The sequence below is a fragment of the Rattus norvegicus genome, chromosome 4 (assembly GCF_036323735.1).
Source record: "Rattus norvegicus strain BN/NHsdMcwi chromosome 4, GRCr8, whole genome shotgun sequence".
NCBI classification, from domain to species: Eukaryota; Metazoa; Chordata; class Mammalia; order Rodentia; family Muridae; genus Rattus; species Rattus norvegicus.
Genome location: NC_086022.1, coordinates 6,382,256 through 6,401,062, shown reverse-complemented (window position 1 = coordinate 6,401,062; position 18,807 = coordinate 6,382,256). Strand labels below are relative to the sequence as shown.

Here is an 18,807-nt window from a genome sequence, read left to right as displayed (position 1 = left end):
ATAAGTTACTTTAAAAAATATAATCGTTTGCTTTGTTGAAATACAAATACACACATGCATATATGTGTGTGTGTGTGTGTGTGTGTATAATGGACTCTAGCTGATATAGAATAAAGCTACAAACATTTAAAATCTTATGCATTTTTACTGTTTGTTTAGCTTAGTAAGTGTAATCAATCCAAAACTTGGTTTGTTAAAAATTTTAGAAAACTACTAATGCAGTAAAAATTATAGTGAAATTTATATAGTTTCATTTTCTAGGAAATAGATTGATGATGGCAGTGAGTTTGAATGAACTGATGGTCCAGTTCAGGCTAAGCATTTGATGAGAATTTTGCTTTTCCTGTTTTCTAAAACTTTTAGTAAGATAACCATGAGCTGTGCCTTTGAAATATTTCTAAAAATAAAAAAAGATTTAAAAATCTTCCACCAAAACTGCTGCTTCTGTTGTGTACACTGGCATGGCTTTCTTTCGGTTTTAATAAATGTTGGTATGGTGTTCCATACATTTGAGCTTCATTCTCAGTGATACTGTGTATTTAGATGCTTTCTACAGTTTAGTACAAAACTTAGTACCCTAGACATGCCTTTGGTTACTATGTCTAATATACACAAAAGTTTTACTCCATTTTTCATAAAAATTAGTTCACAGTTTTATAGTAAAACTGACCCCTCCCCACAGGCTTGCTTGTGGTTCCACTGGTAACAGTGTGTGCCAGGCAGAATTGGAATGGCTCTCAACCATTCTCTTTTTGGTTTTGATTTTTAAAACAATCTTATGATTGCCACCCAGACATTAAGTACAGTTAAGGGCTGGAGAGATGGCTCAGTGGTTAAGAGCACACTGACTGTTCTTCTAGAGGTCCTGAGTTCAGTTACCTACCAGCAACCACATGGTGGCTCACAGCCATCTGTAATGAATGGGGTCTAATGCCCTCTTCTGGTGTGTCTGAAGACAACCACAGTGTACCCACATATATAAAATAAATTAATCCTAAAACTAAAAAAAAAAAAAAAAAAAAACAGTACAGATAACTTACTTTTAGTAGTTAACTAAGCAGTGAACATGGGAGTTTATGGGTCATTCAGGTTTCAGCGAAATGACTGTGGTTGGATGTGGTGGCTCATCCATGTTACCATAGCACTCGGGAGACTGAGGAAGGAAGATAGCTATGAGTTTGATGCCAGACTGAACTACAAAATGAGACTGTCTCTTTCTCCTCTTTTTACCCATATACCCTTATAAAGATATTTGAAATTGATGATGACATTTGAGATGGCTCAGTGAATAAAGGTACTTTCTGCCAAAAACTTGATGATCTAAGTTCAATTTCTGGGTTCAACGAGGCAGAAGCACAGGCTCTTTCTACATTGTTCCCTGGATCTCCCCAAAATAAATGTGCTTAAATTTTTTAAAAGTATTTCTTTATCGTAATAAAAAGGCATCCCCCTTTTTTTTTTAGGATATTATAGATCTCTCTACTTGTTGATTAATAGCAAGCTTCCATCAAGTATTGAATATTCTGATTTATCTCGAGTTCCTATGGCAAAAACGTTGCTGGAGAATGTCCTAAAACCATTGCACTTTACGTACAGCTCCTGCCCTGAAGGTGCAAGGTGGGTGAACAGAGACTGGTGGTTTATTAGTATGTCATGGGTCACAGTGTGGAGTGTACTTTTCTCTGTCTTGCCTGTGCCTAACATACATTTTAATTCTGATGATCTGGTTATTTATTCTTTAGTACCTGTCAGTGGAAAAAGGATTATCTTAATAGAAAAGATATAAATCAAATTCTAGCCTCTACTGAATGATTAGCTTTATTAATTTAGAATATAGATTATTTACTTAGAAAGACATTTGAGGAAGTGATTTTTAACCTGTGATTGATTTGATGGGTAGTATGTGTTGATTCTCTTGAAATCCCTTCTTTTCCAGGCATCAAGTTTTCTCAGCCTTCACAGAGGAATTTCTGGGAGCACCTTTTACTGATCAGATTTATCATTTCATCATTCCGGCCTTAGCAGATACACAAACTGTGTTCCCTTATGAGCCCTTTCTGAATGCATTATTGTTACTCGAGAGTCGAAGTTCAAAACGGAGTAGTGGAGTGCCGTGGCTCTTCTATTTTGTTTTAACTATTGGCGAGAATTATTTAGGTATGAAATATAAAATGTATCTCTCCTAACTCCCTGTAAAGGCAGCTGAGCAGATGAGCTAGGAAAAGACTGCGTGACATTTTTTTTTTTCCCCCCCGGAGCTGGGGACCGAACCCAGGACCTTGCGCTCCCTAGGCAAGGACTCTACTGCTGAGCTAAATCCCCAGCCCCAACATTGTTTTTTTTGTTTTTTTGTTTTTTTTTTTTACTGCGTGACATTTTTGCAAGAATTTCACAAATTGCTAGAAATCTTGAAAATCCAGGCTCTTTTTCTAGTTTACATGATACATTTCCATGACCAAGATACAAGTTTGGTTCTGACACTGGCTGCTTGGAGAGAGGGACAGTTACTATAAGTTAAGGCTGAGTCCCATGAAAGTGCCTGCACTTTTTAGACTGTGATGCATAAAATGGTTTGTTACCTATGCTTCTGACCAGGTAATAAAAACTGGGGTTCCCTTATGAGCCCCAGTTCCTTCAACCTGATAGTTTACTAGAGTCTGAGAAGTATGTTGAGCATTATATCATATAGGTTACAACTGACAACTAGCAGTGATGATATACTAGTCAGGATCTGAGGGGAGTTGGTGGTGCTTGAACACTTATGCACAGGGCTCAGAACCTTGTTTTAGTTTCAGTAGCCCTTCTGATCACCTCTCCATAGAAACTGGGGTTTGGTTTAAATATAAAAGTCTAGCATGTTCATCACTTTAACTGTCTAGGTAGTACCCCCACCTTTGCTTTTTTAAGCCTTCAGTAACTTCTAGTAAGAGATCAGTGGCTGTTTTCTAGAAGGAGCTTACAGGAGTGACCAGAGATACAGCTGGTGTTTTGGGTCTTAGGTTCCCAGAGACAAAGATCAAATACATTGCATAATGTATTTTTAAACAGTTTGAATTTGATTAAAACAGTAAGGCCTGTTCTCTGGATGAGGAAAGCGATGCCAAACTGTCTGAAGTAACAAACTGATTGTCTTTCCAAGGAGCACTCTCTGAGGATGGCTTGCTGGTTTATCTGCGCGTGCTTCAGACCTTCCTCTCTCAGCTACCTGCTTCACCCACTGGTGTAGGCCGTCCTGATCCCACCAGTGACTCTGAGGATGATAATGAAGAGACTGACCAACCCACCAGCCCTGTAAGCTACTGTACTAGACATACTCTTCTAGCTTCTCAGTCTTAGTTCTGCAGCCAGGGGAGCAAGCAGCCCTGTTAAGCTAAATTGGTTGGCCCCAAGCCCTTTATACCCATATTTCTAAATCTAATTCCAATCCAAAATCAACCGGAGTGGCTCAGGTTTTCAACAGAAGTGAGAAGTAAATGCTGTGCTCAGATAGCTTCCTCATCATTGCATGACCACCCTCAGCTCCCTTTGAGAGGCTAAGGAAGTAACATTGTATACAGTCTGTTTCCTTTCTATGCTAAGATGTGGGTATAGCTTTGTTACAGAAAGCACTTCCTGTGGCCAGAGGCCAAGATTTAGGAACAAAAGCATATATAAGTTTCCTGCCTTACTGCTCTTTTAAAACTTTAAACTTGAAATTTGTTTTGTTACTGTTTCCATTTATGGAAAATGATAGTCCACTTTAGGTCTTCCTTTCCCCATAGTACACAATAGCTTGGGGGAAGAGGGTGTCCTTTTATACAGTTTTACGCTCTTTCTCCTGTACTGGAGATTATTCTTCCTTCCTATACACATCACACTTCAGTTGAGAACTAATCGTCTAATTCTAAATAAGCCAAGAGCCTTCATTTCTGGGTCAGATTTTTTAGCCTGCCTTTTTTGTTTGTTTGTTTGTATTTGTATGAGTTGTTTTGCCTACATGTCTCTGTGTGTACCACATGCATCCAGTGCTCTCAGAGGTCAAAAGCAGGTGCCCCATGCACCAGGGACTGAAGTTAGAGATGTTTGTGAACCATCATGTGGGTACTAGGAATTGGACCCAGGTCCTTTGAAAGAGCAGCTTGTCCTTTTAACAGTCCTCTCTCCAGTGCCCCTTTTCAATTTTTTTTTTTAAAAGACAGGATCTCAGTGTGTAGACTATATAGTCCAGGTTGACCTTGCACTTACAGACATCTCACGTTTCTGCCTCTTAGATCCTGGAATAACAGGTATGGGGCACCACACATAACGTTTTGGGGGGCTTAGGGGAAGAGCACAAGGTCTCACTGTGTGGTTCTGGTTGTCTCTAAACCTGATAAAGATCCCCCTAATTCTGCCTCCTGGGTGTTGGATTAAAGCTCTGCACTATCATATACCTGCTAAAGCTAGATTCTTAGAATTCACTTATTTTGTAGGATTCCACTTATGGCTTTGAGTATGCTGGGTAAATACTCTATCTCTGAGCTACATCCCTAGCTCATCTGAGTCCTTTTTAGTTCTTAAGAATTTAAGTATATTTTGTTGGTGCTTAAGGCCCAGTGGCCAACACCTAAGAATCCTTGTACTTACAAGGCAGAAGTGGGCAGATCTCTGAGTTTACAAGAACAGTTCCAGGACAGCCAGAGCTACAAAATCCTGTATTGAAAAACCAACCAACTAAACAAAAAGAACTACATGATGGCACTAGGACTCTTGCCTAACAAATGCTCTAGGTCCTGGGTTTCATTCCTACAGTGTCCCCTCTTGGGGGAAAATGAAAAACAAAACAAAACGAAACGAAATAAAACCTACTTTGGAATAGGGATAGATAGATAAATTATCATCATTTTACTGAGTTGATAACTTGGGACAGTTTGTCAATAGTAATCTTGTTGGGCCAAAATGATAGGCATGTTTATTTTATTGCCCTTTCTCCTGATACTTAACTAAGTAGATCTTAATTGTAGGATGTTTCCAAGGTCAAAGTTGGTTTTTAAGCTAGGTGGTTAGCTTAATCCTATAACCTTGGGAAGTTGAGGCAGGAGGATCTCAAATTTAAGACCACCCTGAGTACCTAGTGAGTTTGAGGGCAGCATGAACTGTATCTAAACCCCTCTTCCCTCCACTAAAATGAATTTTTCTTAAGATGTAAATGCTTTGAAGAATGCTGAATTGTAGACAAAGCCTGAAGATTCATAGTTGCTGTATTACCATGGTAACTGAGTTGATGCCTGACGGTGAATGTGTCTCTAAAAGCATTAGAGGTTTGTTAGTGACTGTAGTGGGAGGTTAATGGGACATGGCTAACTTTTTGATAAGGCTCTATGTTTTCTCTTCAGAAAGATGTAACAGGACAGGTGACTGCTGGGTAGGCAAGTTGCAGCAGCACTCCACTCACTCAGACTCATTTTTTCTGTTGTCTTTAGGAGGATGGCAGGGTCTCAGCCCCATACATTACTGAAGAGTGTCTAAGAAAACTAGATACGAAGCAACAGACCAACACCCTATTGAACCTGGTGTGGAGGGACTCGGCCAGTGAGGAGGTTTTCACAAGGATGGCTTCTATCTGCCACACATTGATGGTGCAGCACCGAATGATGGTGCCCAAAGTCAGGCAGGTCTCTTGGGGTTGGTGTGCACAGGTTGGGAGCGTGCCATCTCTCTGATTCATGGTGTGTGAACCGGGACCTGTTTGTCTATTTTCTTATAAAAGAGAACACAGGATACTAGACTTGCCAAACCCTTCATAAAAAAGAGAGTCTATTTTCTTTTTTGAACCATTTATTATTATTATCATCACCATCATCATCACCATCATCATCACCATCATCATCATCATCCTTCCTGGCACTGCATGAGATACAATAGCAAATTAGTTCAGCTAGTTTTACTTGTAGTAGTGTTTTGCATATGAATGTTTAGGCCTCAACATTCGTTTTAAAATTTAGATTCATACATATGTGCCAGAATGTTGAATTTCTTTTTAGATTTTTTTCATAGTGTCTTTTAGTCCATGATACCTGTGGCAAATTACTATAGTCAGTTTAAAAAAAAAAAATCTAAGACACATTAAGCTTTTGGTGATGGTGGTACCACATGCCTTTAATCCCAGCACTTGGCAGACAAAGGTAGGTAGTTCTCTGTGAATTTCTAGTCAATTTTAGTAGAGCAGGTGTTAGACTCAAAGGCTCCTCACCTTGATTAAGACACAAACCTTGTTTTGGATGGTAATTGTTGGACATATGCCTTGGTTGTGCTTAATTCCAAAGGTGTTTAAAGGGTAAAGCAACTTTCTATGTTGGGTCAGTTTATGAATACAGCCTGTTCCTTTGAGCTGCTATTCCAGAACTTTTTTATGTTTTAAATATAGTAAGGTTTTAAATTTTAAGGTAAAATTTAAATTTAGATTTGTTTTTTGCAGCTTGTGTAACAACAAATAGACATAGGGACTTTAACTGCTTTCTGTCCTTTTTTTAAATTTGTGTGTGTGTGTGTGTGTGTGTGTGTGTGTGTGTGTGTGTGTGTTTTAAGTATTTTCTATTTTCTGAGCTGGGATTGATGGCTTTAATTTTCATTTAACATTGGTCATCAGGATTATAAAGGTCATCATTGGTGGTCCTTTTTACACTGGTAGAGATTTCTGAGACAAGCATGGTTATGAAGAAAAGAGCAAGAACTCTGTACATAAGGACACAGTTATGCAGAAAATTGGAGAAAAGGATCACTGTAGTATTCTATGTTTATATAAAGAGATTGACTGTACTTACAAAAACTGAGGAAAGTGATAAGTAGCTGGTATGTTCAGAGGTAGGGAAAACTCTTTAACTGTAGTTTTATGTTAAGTTTTGCTATCAGGTCATCTACTTTCTTTTCCTTTGAGATGGGTTTCTCTGTGTAGTCCTGGGCTGTCCTGGAACTTAATCTGTAGATCAGGCTGGCTTCAGTCTTATGGAGATCCTCCTGCCCCTGCCTCCCAAATGCTAGAATTAAAGATGTACATCACCACTGCAGAAGACTGGTCCTTGCTATTTTTAAAATATGAATAAATACCATCTGACTAAATTATAAAGGTGGCAGAAGACAATTCTGCCTGAGATCTGAAGTTAGTGAGGCAGTATCAGCAGAAACATGAGGTGCTCCAGCCTTCCACTTCTCGCAGCACAGAATGGACCTATGGAAGTTTACATAAGTGCTGCACTGAGATGAGCTTCCTGGCCTTTGTTTGAATACCACTGCCCATCCAGTCTGCAGAGCTGCTTCTCTTGATATATACAGGTGGCCAACCAGGTCCCTCATCAGCTTACTCAAGTTTGCCTGCGTCACTTAACAATTATAGGCCTACTGTGTATTTCTTGAGACTTATAGGAAGTATCTATTTGCTTCTGAATCAGGCTAGTACCCAGACTAGAAAATGACTCCAGCTTCCTGGCAGCTATATTCACTAGTTACCAACCCAACCCATGCTCTTTTATAGAGCCTAACATCAGTGCAGCACCCATCAGAGGGCAGAAGCAAACCAGATCTAGAAGAGCTACATACTATTATGCAGTTATTCTTGTTCTTAGTAAGATCATTAAAGGTCTCAGTGAGGACTGTCTGGCATTGGGAGGTTTGTTTTTTCTGCTAAAGTCTGGCTTATCACCTCAATGTATAGAACGTATATAAACAGTGGCCTGATGCAAAACAGCATTGCTTTGGCTGGATTCACAAGACTGTTCCCCCTATATTATCCTGACCTCTTTTACATGCTTTCCTTCATAGATACTGTATTTTCATTCTATTTGGTGGTAGTTTGTTTTTTAAATACTTGGAGGCTTCTCTTGCTTAGGTTCTTTTTCTCTGTTTTCACTAATCGTTTCAGCTGCTACTCTGGCTCTTAAATTTCTATCTTTCACTTAATAACTATAGAGCTCGAAAATCTTGTTGACCTGCTAGAGCCATGTCATATGTAACTTAATTGTGTTGTCCACTAGGAATCTCACATCTCCCAGATACTTGTTTTCTTCCTCATCCCAGTAAAAATAGGCTCATTTACTTTGCTGTGCCCGAACATTGAACTACTCTCCCCTGCACAGTGTAAGAGCATAAGTAAACTCAAATCTTCAATCATACTAGTCAGTGTGGTTGAGGATCACTGCACAGACAGCAGATTAGATCAAGCCCTTCCTCATAGGAAGCCCATTGCACACACTTGTCCTAAGATTTAAGTTGGATGTATTTTCCTTAGTGAGCCCTATGTGTGTTGAGGCAACATATTTTGTCAGAACTTAATTCTTTAGGCTATCTTTTGCCAGATAGATGGATTATCAAAAGCAGAAATAGTTTCGTAGTCTTGCATAAGGCTTACCTGTGGATCCTATTTGTTTTCAGGACAGTCTCACATTCCTTGCATTGTTGCCTTGCAGGGTCATCTTTTCTTCAAGCATTATCAGTTACCTTCCTAACTTTACTTTTGTTTACTGAATGCTTTTGCCTAAACACCCTTAATCACTGGCTTGTTTTCTTTGATTCTGTCACTCTGTGCACTTAATTTAATCTTTTGTTTATTAATGATTGTAATTCATATAGGTATATGCCCATGTCTTCTCAGCACTGTTAACACTTCTTAACATTGCATGGGCTAACTACATTTTGCGTTTTGTTGTATATGAGGCATTAACTATTATATTGTTTGCGTGATTTATAAGTATTTCCATAATACTATGAAAAAACAGTAAGGGTATAACTGGAGATATTTTATTTCTTTGCCTATGATTTTTGTGTCTTTTAAATTAGGTATTGTGAACTCCTTATTCTTTAAATTTTACATTCTATTTCATGAGTGAAGGTCATATAAAACTAATAAACTATTTTAACATTTTAACAATTCTATTTTGGATTCATATAGAGTTTAAGCAAATTTCAAATAGTTTATTGTTAGATACAATAATTAATAGAAATAAGACTTTTGTCAAAGTTAGCACTGTGTAGTAATATATATATTATGAATTTTGAAACTAAGTATTCTTTAAACATTTATGAGAATTACTCTTAAGACATAATTGCCATTGTGGTAGCACATGCATATAGTGCTAGCACTGGAGAGGTAGAGGCATGAGGATCAAGAATTCAAGACCATCCTTGGCTCTGAGACCGTGCTTTCAGTAGAAAAAGAATGGGAAGATTCGGCTTCAAGCCATACTCTTCTGGGAAAATGGCGACTCCCGCTCACCCTCCAGAGTCGCCTGCCATCCGCCCCGCTGGGAACCCAGCCTGCTATGCCATCCGCAGCTGCAGCTGGTGCACCATGTGCTCTGCAGTTTCGAACCCCCAGCTCCTCTGAGGACTTGGGATAGAGCCGCAGGAGAGGTTGAGGCACCAGGAGAGACTTGTGCAATAAAAAATTCATTTGCAAATTGCCTGACAAAGGTAAAAAAATCTCAGACACCATTGCCAAACTGAAAGCTGCCATTTCAGAACGTGAAGAGGTTAGAGGGAGAAGTGAACTGTTTCATCCTGTTAGTGTAGACGGTAAGCTAAGGCCAAAAGCAAACATAAGAATTGATAGTGACATAGACAAGGCCCAGAATTCAGACTTGATGCTTGATACTTCATCATTAGTTCCTGAATGTTCCTCAGTAGACATTGAATCATTTAAAACAACCTTAGAAGCACAGGGACCTCTACATCTCACTCACAAAGGCAATGAGACTTTGGAACTTGGCTACCCGCATCATAGCGCAGCAGGCATCCTCATCTGAAGTTAATGTGCATCTCCCACAGCACCCTGTTTCAAGTCAAGTGGAAGAGATTTCCAGCAGCATCGACAGCAAAACCAAATTACTAAGTTGCAAAAGATCACAGTTGGAGACCAGAGTGAACCCTCAGAAGAAAACACCAGCACTGCAAACTTTCCAGGACTGCAGAATGAGACTCCTAAGAAGCCTCATTATATGAAAGTGCTAGAAATGCGAGCCAGAAACCCAGTGCCCCCTTCTTGTAAGTTTAAGACCACCAACGTGTTATCCGCACAACAGAGTGACTCACCAAGTCACTGTCAGAGAGGTCAGCCTCCTGCTTCCTCAGAAAAACAGTCATGCAGGGCTAGGCTTGATGATGTCACAGCAGCAGACCTTCTTCTGATCCACCACCTGCCTGCACAGCTGCTCTCCTTAGAAGAGTCGTTGGCCCTGAGAAAGAACAGAAGCAGAATTATGAGGAGATGCAGGCAAAGCTCGCAGCACAGAAACTAGCAGAGAGACTGAATATTGAAGTGCAGAGCTACAATCCAGAAGGAGAGTTTTCAGGGAGATACCGAGAAGTGGGGATGAAATCGATGCCTAGTTCTCGGATGAGTGCTGAAGATGAGTGCTGGGAGGTCCCAAGAGCTGACTGTTGAGCTCACATTGTCTCATTGAACTTCCTATCAAGAGCAGTGTCAGACCTTGTTGAGGGACAGCAGTTTTTTAAGTTATACAAAGGTAGCTACAAAATAAGAGCCTAGTTCGTCTTTCAGAAGATGATCTTCACATGCTTGAACGGTTTTGAATATTTGAATATTGTGTTTGGCCATGTTGTGTTACAGTTTTGCAGTAAATTGTGCATTGGTCTGATATTTTGGTGTGAGTAGAGCAAACTTTTTCTTTACGATAATTGCTTTTTTCTTACTTGTTCTCTTATCAGATACCATTGCTTACACCCCTTCTGGTAAAATACTTTGTTATCTCAGGTACCTAAAGTAAATTAGGAAGGCCTGGTTCTCTCACTCAAGAAATAAGGGAGCAGTCTAAAGAATGGTATGCATGCTTGCATGGACATGTTCCTGAAATGCTGGATATGAAATACTGCAGACAACACTCAGAAACTTTGCAACCGGTGTATCTGCTACTCCTGTCTTTTCTTGGGGTGACTGCTGTCTTCCTATGATGAGGTTAAGGAGTACATGGAAGAAGTGCTGGGTGGGGTGGGTCTTCTGAGCTGGTATGGGGAGCTGCTCCTGGCTGCCCTCGGCTTGAACTCATTGCTGTCTTAGATGATAGGTCCCTGTACAGGATACTCATACTTGGTAAGGAAACCAGTGTTTTTCTAAGTGTTATAGTTGAATTGTCAGTATATTGCTTTTTTCTTTTTTAAACCCAAAGAGGTGTATGTTTATAGGCTGCAGAAACCTCAGTCATGTATGTACATACACATTTGTGTTGTTTAAAATGATTATATGATCGTTTCCAGCAAAGATAACAATGTTATCAACAAGCCTTTGTCTATTATGTGGAACTTGTAAAGAAGAAATACCAGTCAAAGCAAGAAAAAAAAAAAAGAATGGGAAAAGAACATAAGTGAATTTGGAAGAATTGTGCACCAGAGTCATTTTTTATTGCCATCCCACTTAAAGTTTAGTGTTAACGAGTGGTAAAGACTGGGAGCACTGGGTGGACAACATCTTCGGTGGTGAACACCTCTCTAGTCAACTAATCAGCTGTATTGGGGGGTAGCTGGGTGTGTGTTTTGATTATTGTTTGAGACAGTGTCCTTTTATGCTCCCCCTCTTGATTTATTTTTATAATTATGTCGGGGAGAGGTGCTCAGGGAAGCCAAAAAAGGGTCAGATTCTCTGGAGACAGAGGTGGATGTAAGCTACCAGTGTAGCTACTAGGATCTGAACTTAGGTCCTTTGCAAGTGCTCTTAACTTCTGAGTCTTCTTTCACCCTTAGGGTTTTGTTTTCAAGGCAGGCTTGAAGCTTCCCATGCAGCCCAGGTTGGCCCGGAACTCACAAAGTTCTCTGATTCTCAAGTACTCAGCTGTGATTTGCCAAATTTGGCTGGGAAAGTATGTTTTTAGAGTCTACTAATCTTATAAAAAGAAAGCCAATTAGTTGGAAAGGGAAACTGTCTGGACAAATTATGAGTTTGGTATTGAGTTGTCAATTTAACACAGCTGGGTATTTAAAGATTTTCTTTAAGCTTCTAGTTTGTGTGTGAAGGTTTTCAGTAGCTCATTCAAGATGAACTGTTTTACATTTTTTATTATTTTTGAGGATACTGGGAATTTGCCTATCTCAGAGGTGAATTGTTATAAATCTTATTTTAATACCTCTTGGCCAAGAAGTGATACTGTCATCAGCAAAATGCAAAGAGTGGCATTTCTACCTACATGCTAGAAGGATTGCAGATGTCATCCTATGTTTCTAAAATCTATGAGGCTGCCAGAGGTTTTTTTTTTTGTTTTTGTTTTTGTTTTTTTTTGTTTTTATCTTTATTAATATCCTTATTAACTTGGGTATTTCTTATTTACATTTCGATTGTCATTCCCTTTCCTGGTTTCTGGGCCAACATTCCCCTAGCCCCTCCCCCTCCCCCTCTAGCTGGGTGTTCCTCCCCATCCTCCCCCCATTACCGCCCGCCCGCCCCCCCCCCCCAACAATCACGTTCACTGGGGGTTCAGTCTTGGCAGAACCAAGGACTTCCCCTTCCACTGGTGCTCTTATTAGGCTGTTCATTGCTACCTATGAGGTTGGAGCCCAGGGTCACTCCATGTATAGTCTTTGGGTAGTGGCTTAGTCCCTGGAAGCTCTGGATGCTTGTCATTGTTGTTCATATGGGGTCTCGAGCCCCTTCAAGCTCTTCCAGTCCTTTCTCTGATTTCCTTCAATGGTGGTCCCATTCTCAGTTTAGTGGTTTGCTGCTGGCATTTGCCTATGTATTTGCTGTATTCTGGCTGTGTCTCTCAGGAGAGATCTACATCCGGTTCCTGTCAGCCCACACTTCTTTGCTTCATCCATCTTATCTAATTGGGTGGCTGTGTATGTATGGGCCACATGTGGGGCAGGCTCTGAATGGGTGTTCCTTCTGCCTCTGTTTTAAACGTTGCCTCCCTATTCCCTGCCAAGGGTATTCTTGTTCCCCTTTTAAAGAAGGAGTGAAGCATTCGCATTTTGGTCATCCTTCTTGATTTTCATGTGTTCTGTGCATCTAGGATAATTCAAGCTTTTGAGATAATATCCACTTATCAATGAGTGCATACCATGTGTGTTTTTCTGTGATTGGGTTACCTCACTCAGGATGATATTTTCCAGTTCCATCCATTTGCCTGTGAATTTCATAAAGTCATTGTTTTTGATAGCTGAGTAATATTCCATTGTGTAGATGTACCATATTTTCTGTATCCATTCCTCTGTTGAAGGGCATCTGGGTTCTTTCCAGCTTCTGGCTATTATAAATAAGGCTGCGATGAACATAGTGGAGCACGTGTCTTTCTTATATGTTGGGGCATCTTTTGGGTATATGCCCAAGAGAGGTATAGCTGGGTCCTCAGGTAGTTCAATGTCCAATTTTCTGAGGAACCTCCAGACTGATTTCCAGAATGGTTGTACCAGTCTGCAATCCCACCAACAATGGAGGAGTGTTCCTCTTTCTCCACATCCTCGCCAGCATCTGCTGTCACCTGACTTTTTGATCTTAGCCATTCTCACTGGTGTGAGGTGAAATCTCAGGGTTGTTTTGATTTGCATTTCCCTTATGACTAAAGATGTTGAACATTTCTTGAGGTGTTTCTCAGCCATTCGGCATTCCTCAGCTGTGAATGCCACACGGGTTTCTTAAGAGGCCGGAGATGCCTTGGGTAAAAGCCATGTCCTTTCTGTATTCACATCTGTGCTTCCATGTGTCCAGAAGCACTGGTTTGCATTTGTAAAATTGTTGTTCTTCCCTAATTAACTTACAAGGTTGTTAAAATGAATATAGTATAGGATAATCTGTCTCAATACATAGAAAGAATAAGTCACTTCTTTACCTCTTGGGAATAAATCCCTAAAGTAAATTACCTTTAGTAATTTAATTAAAATGTCTAATCGTTTGTTTTATTATCATTGCTCATTGAATAAGTACAAGAATCCCAAAATTAACCTTAAATATAACTTGAACTATGTAGCCATTAAAATGATGTTTCAGAAAGAAGTTTAATTTTAGTAGCATTGCCATAAAATGATGTTTAGGAAGAACATCTAGTATAAAAGTATGCACAAGCGTATGTAACAGAGCAGAATATTCTTATTATTTCTGAGTGGATGAAGTGAAGTAATTCTTTATCCTTGTTCTGTTTTGACTTTGTTTTTTTCTTTTCAGATAAAACTCAAATGAAACATGCATTTTGAAACAAAATTGGTATACTTTTTAAAATTTTAATTTCTTATGTTTTTGGTTTTAAACCTAGCCTTTAACAGCTGAGCGATCTCTCCATCCCTAAATTTTAATTTCTTAAATTCTTAATTGAATCAATTTTTGATTGAAAAGAAATAAAACACAAAATATTGCCCATTAGAATGTTTTCATGTAGAAAGTTTGTGGGTTTTATTCCCTTTTGTTCTCTTATTTATTTGGGAATAGCGCCATTTGTATACCACGTAGTGCTTGTGAAAGAAGACAGACAACCTGTGGCAAAGAGTCAGATCTCCTTCTACTATGTAGGTCCTAGGTCCAACTCAGGTTGTCAGGCTTGGTGGCAAGCACTTTTACCTACTGAGCCATCTTATTGGCTCTTTGGAAGGCCAACTACTTTAAACATCTCAGAATCAAGGTGTATTAACATTCCTAATTTAGCTCTAATTTTCAACAGTATGATTTTTTTCTCTTCATTTTTTGTAATACTGTAGCTCAGACTATCTTAGAACTTATTGTGTGGCTTAGACCAATATCAAACTTGATGCCAAGCTTTCTTCCCCAATGTTAGAATTACAGGCATGAGCTACCATACCCAACCTGCTTTTTACGTTTACCTTTTTCATTTAGTATAGTCTTTTGAAGTAACTTTTTGAGGAAAATAGTGCCAGGAGACAGTGTGCTTAAAGGCTTAGTTAGTCTCATGGGTTTTTTTAATTTGTTGGGTTGTTTGTTTGCTTTGAGACAGAGGATTACTATGTGGCCCTAGCTAGCCTAGAACTTTCTATGTGGACCAGCCTGTCCTCAAACTTACAGAGACCCACTTGCTTCTCCCTCTCAAGTTCTGGGATTAAAGGCATGTACCTCCATGCCTGCCAACATACATAATTTTAACATTTTTTCATTGCTTCCATAGGATTTTTTAAGATTCCAGTGTAATTTTGAGTCTCACCCAGGTATTTCTCAATGTGGAGTTAGTCAAGTATTGATACCACTTCATTATGAACCTTTGAAAGAAGTTTTTATAAGTTTATAATACTTTTGAGGTGTGTAAGATTTCTCTTTCTGATACAACCAGATTGTGAAGGGACTTGTGATAGATAATCTTAATAGAGCATTGCCACTTCAAGATTTTTATGATTGTTTAGTGTTGGGGAACAGGTTTAATATCCTAATTCTCAGGCAGCCGACATGGCAGACCTTCAGTTCTTTGTGTTTGTTTTGGAGACCAAGTTTCTCTGTGTAACAGAGCCCTTGTTGTCCTAGAATTTGCTTTGTAGACCAGGCTGGCCATATTCTTCCCTGGTTGCACTGGTATGTTTGTTTGTTTAGACAGGATTTTGTAATTCAGGTTGGTCACAAATTTATGAACACTAGGCTAGCCTCAAATTGCAAATCTGCATGCCCCTGCTTCCCAAATTTCGGAGATTAAAGTGTGTGCCACAACCCTACCTGGTTTCACTGTTTGGTTTCGTTTTTATGAAATTTTAATTTTGATTGTATGTATGTACATGGTGTATATGGTAAAGCACTTAACCACTGAACTATCTCTTCAGTTACATTAACATTCCTGCAAAATTTAGTCAATTAAGTATAATCAATTGAAACATCTTTCACTAGCATAAATTGTGGTACAGATTACTAGTTTTTTGCGTTTTTTTGTTTTGTTTTTTGTTACTTGTTTTTTAATCACCACACTTTCCACAGGAGGAACAAGAGGCATCTGGAAAGTCTCTGGGCAGGTAGTTTGGTTCTAAGATGGTCAAGCAGAATTAACTCTGTGCTTGCTCTGCCACAAACTGACTTGTGGATATTTGGATTCTCTGCCTCTTGCTTTGTATGTTAGGCTCAGTGTATGATAGGAACAGAGGAGCCATAGAAAGGACATGAGATTACTGTGTTGATATTTAAAATAAACATTCTTCTCTTGTGATAGTGCTGCCTTTACACTTTTATCTCATGTTCATTCCTATTGTATCTTTAATTCCATTGTAAAAAAAAAAACCATTGTTTCATTGTGCTTACTCATCCAGTTATTTTCCTATTTTGTTCTAACATGTTTCAAGTAATTCAAATTCCTGTCTTACCAACATGTTTTTCTACCATCATAAGTCTGTGTTTTTGTTGATTTCATCTCATGTGGGATTTGTATTTTTAGATTTAAATTTTGTTTTCTGTGTTTTTTGTTTGTTTGTTTCTGAGACAAGGTCTCATGTAACCATGACTGGCCTTGAATACTTGGTCTTTCTTCTTCCCAACTCCTAGGAGTAAAAGTATTACTGTATTTTAGTAAGCCAAATTGTGAAGAGGGCAACCTAAGCTTGAGTGAAAGTAGCCATATGTCCTCAGGGCTGCTGGATCTTGGACTCAGTCTCAGGGCAATAGATGAGAGCCAGGCCATCCTGCAGTTGAGGTACATGACTCTTTTCATTTCTTTACCAATGGGATCTATGTCAGATGTGAGCTTTTGTGTATTAATATGAGTTCTCTAAATTGTGTACTGTCTTTACTGTATAGTTGTATAGCATTGTTTTTCTAAGTAATGATTTAAGTGAATAATTTCTTACTCTTCTGTTTTTCTTTTCTTTTCAGGCTTCTCTACAGTTTAGCCTTCAATGCCAGGTTTTTGAGGCACCTTTGGTTTCTCATCTCTTCAATGACAACACAGATGATCACAGGGTATGTGCTACACAGGCTTACAGATTGAGCCTAAGAGCTTGGAAAGTGTCAACCTAAAAAAAGGGTTGTAACTAATTACTGCTTACTCTTGTTCTGTCATGTTAGAAAGGTGTATTCTGAATGGCCTTAATTCACAAATACATACCCTCCACCCCACCCCTCCCCAAAAGAAAAATTAGTGCCTAATTTTACAGTTAGATTATCTGTAAACATTATTAGAATGTGGCTTTATCTGAAGGGAAATTTTATTTTCAAAAATTCAGACACTGGCGTTTTTCTTTTTGAAAATTTATTTCAGTTTATGTGTGTAGGTGTTTTACCTGCATATATGATTGTATACCACATGTGTAACTTATACCCGTAGAAGTCAGAAGAGGGTATTGAATCTCCTGAAGCTGGTTGTTGTTAGCTGCCTTGTGGATACTGGGAATTGAACCCCAGTCTTTGGAAGAGCAGCCAATGCTGCTAACTGATAAACCATCTTACCAATTCCTGCTCCCCTGACCTTTTTTTTTTTTTCTTCAAATAAAGCAAAAAGAAGCAGGGTTTTACTGTGCAGCTAGCTAGTAGCTTGAAACTTTAAAGTCCTGTGTTAGCTTCTGGAGTACTAGGACTATGGGTGTGCACCCCTTATATCCAGAAAAAGCCCTTAATGGTAAGGAAATTTCCTTTAATGCTTTTATGTTTAATTGAATCTTAATGATTCTTATGTGAATAAGAGTTTTTCTCAGCTCACTGGCTAGTGACACTCATGAAGGCTGAGTGACTCACCTGGAATCAACAAAGACTAGAGACACCTAGGCTAGGTTCATACTTAGAAAACTTAAAATAAGAAGCTTTGGTACATTTTAATTCTTCTGACTTGACCTTTACTTTCATGAACAACGGTTTACTTAGGGCAAGAGGAGATTGGAGATCATTAGAACAGGAAATTATCATTGACCTATGAGTACCCCAGCTTAGCAACAGAGATACTGGTATGGTCTGTTTGATAATTTTCTTTATGACATTTGTCTTTTGGTGAGGAGATGGAGTCATGATGTGTGAAAGAAAAACGATACTGTTAATTACATTAAATTATTAATACTATTTTACAGTGGATAAGGTTGGAGGTTTTTTAAAGCAAAATTTGAAAGGCAGTTGAGAATTTTGAATTTGTTGCTTGTTTAGTTTATTAAATAACTTCCTTCCAGGAACCTAAGCAATGTATTAATATATTCCCACTTAACACCTTATCATACTACTTTCAAGAGCAAAATTAAAAATGAAACACCTGATATTCTGAAAATGACAGTAAATTTAGTTTGAAGATAAGTTTCACAGCAAGACTAGCTCAGCAGGTCCCAAGACCTTTGTCAGACTTGGGAGTCCGCCTCATCATCTCATTAGTAGCCAAGAGGTTCCAGACCCAACTGAGATGCAGTCTGTCCCTCACTCCAAGGGACAGCATACAAATCTAGGGGTAGGCAGACGTATTTAGTGGATTTGTTTTGTTTTTCTAAATGGGGTTTCCCTGTTTAACAGCCCTAGCTGTCCTGGAACGCTCTCTATGGAGGGCTGGCCTTGAATTCATAGAGATCCACCTGCCCTTTCCTCCCAAGTGCATGGCCCACTGGCAGATGATTTGCAAGCCATGGTTTTATTCCAAGTGTGTTCTTTCCAATATTTCCCATTGAAATGAGGCAGTTTGGTTTCTGGCTTACTGAAGTTGAAGCAACTGGCAGCCAGCAAACAGACCACTGTTCACCAAAGGTAGCCACAGACTACTTCACTGTGGTCACTGCACTGAGGGACTTAGGGTGTCTGTAACAGGAGATTATTCAGCAGGAAAAGCTGAAAACTCTTTAATGAGGAGAGGGACTATTCTCCACAGACAGGTGCAAATCCTTATTCTGAGGGTGGACACAGGTGGCAGGGATTCATATGAAGTTCCATTGGTTATCTGTAATTCAACTAGCTTTTGGTGTCATACCTATCAA

General features: G+C 39.1%; 1 protein-coding gene across 3 annotated transcripts in view; it reads left to right on the top strand.

Moving 5' to 3' along the window:
* The window catches only part of Ube3c (ubiquitin protein ligase E3C), a 101,255-nt gene that overhangs the window by 24,023 nt on the left and 58,425 nt on the right, over positions 1-18,807 (top strand). For all 3 annotated transcript variants that reach the window (XR_005503372.2, NM_001427087.1, XM_039108546.2), the window contains 5 exons: positions 1,464-1,617; positions 1,937-2,157; positions 3,140-3,291; positions 5,442-5,629; positions 16,742-16,828. Coding sequence is in view for 2 of the 3 variants with exons in the window: in NM_001427087.1 (NP_001414016.1) it covers positions 1,464-1,617; positions 1,937-2,157; positions 3,140-3,291; positions 5,442-5,629; positions 16,742-16,828 (802 nt within the window). In the remaining variant the exon portion in view is untranslated. The remainder of the gene's footprint in view (positions 1-1,463; positions 1,618-1,936; positions 2,158-3,139; positions 3,292-5,441; positions 5,630-16,741; positions 16,829-18,807) is intronic.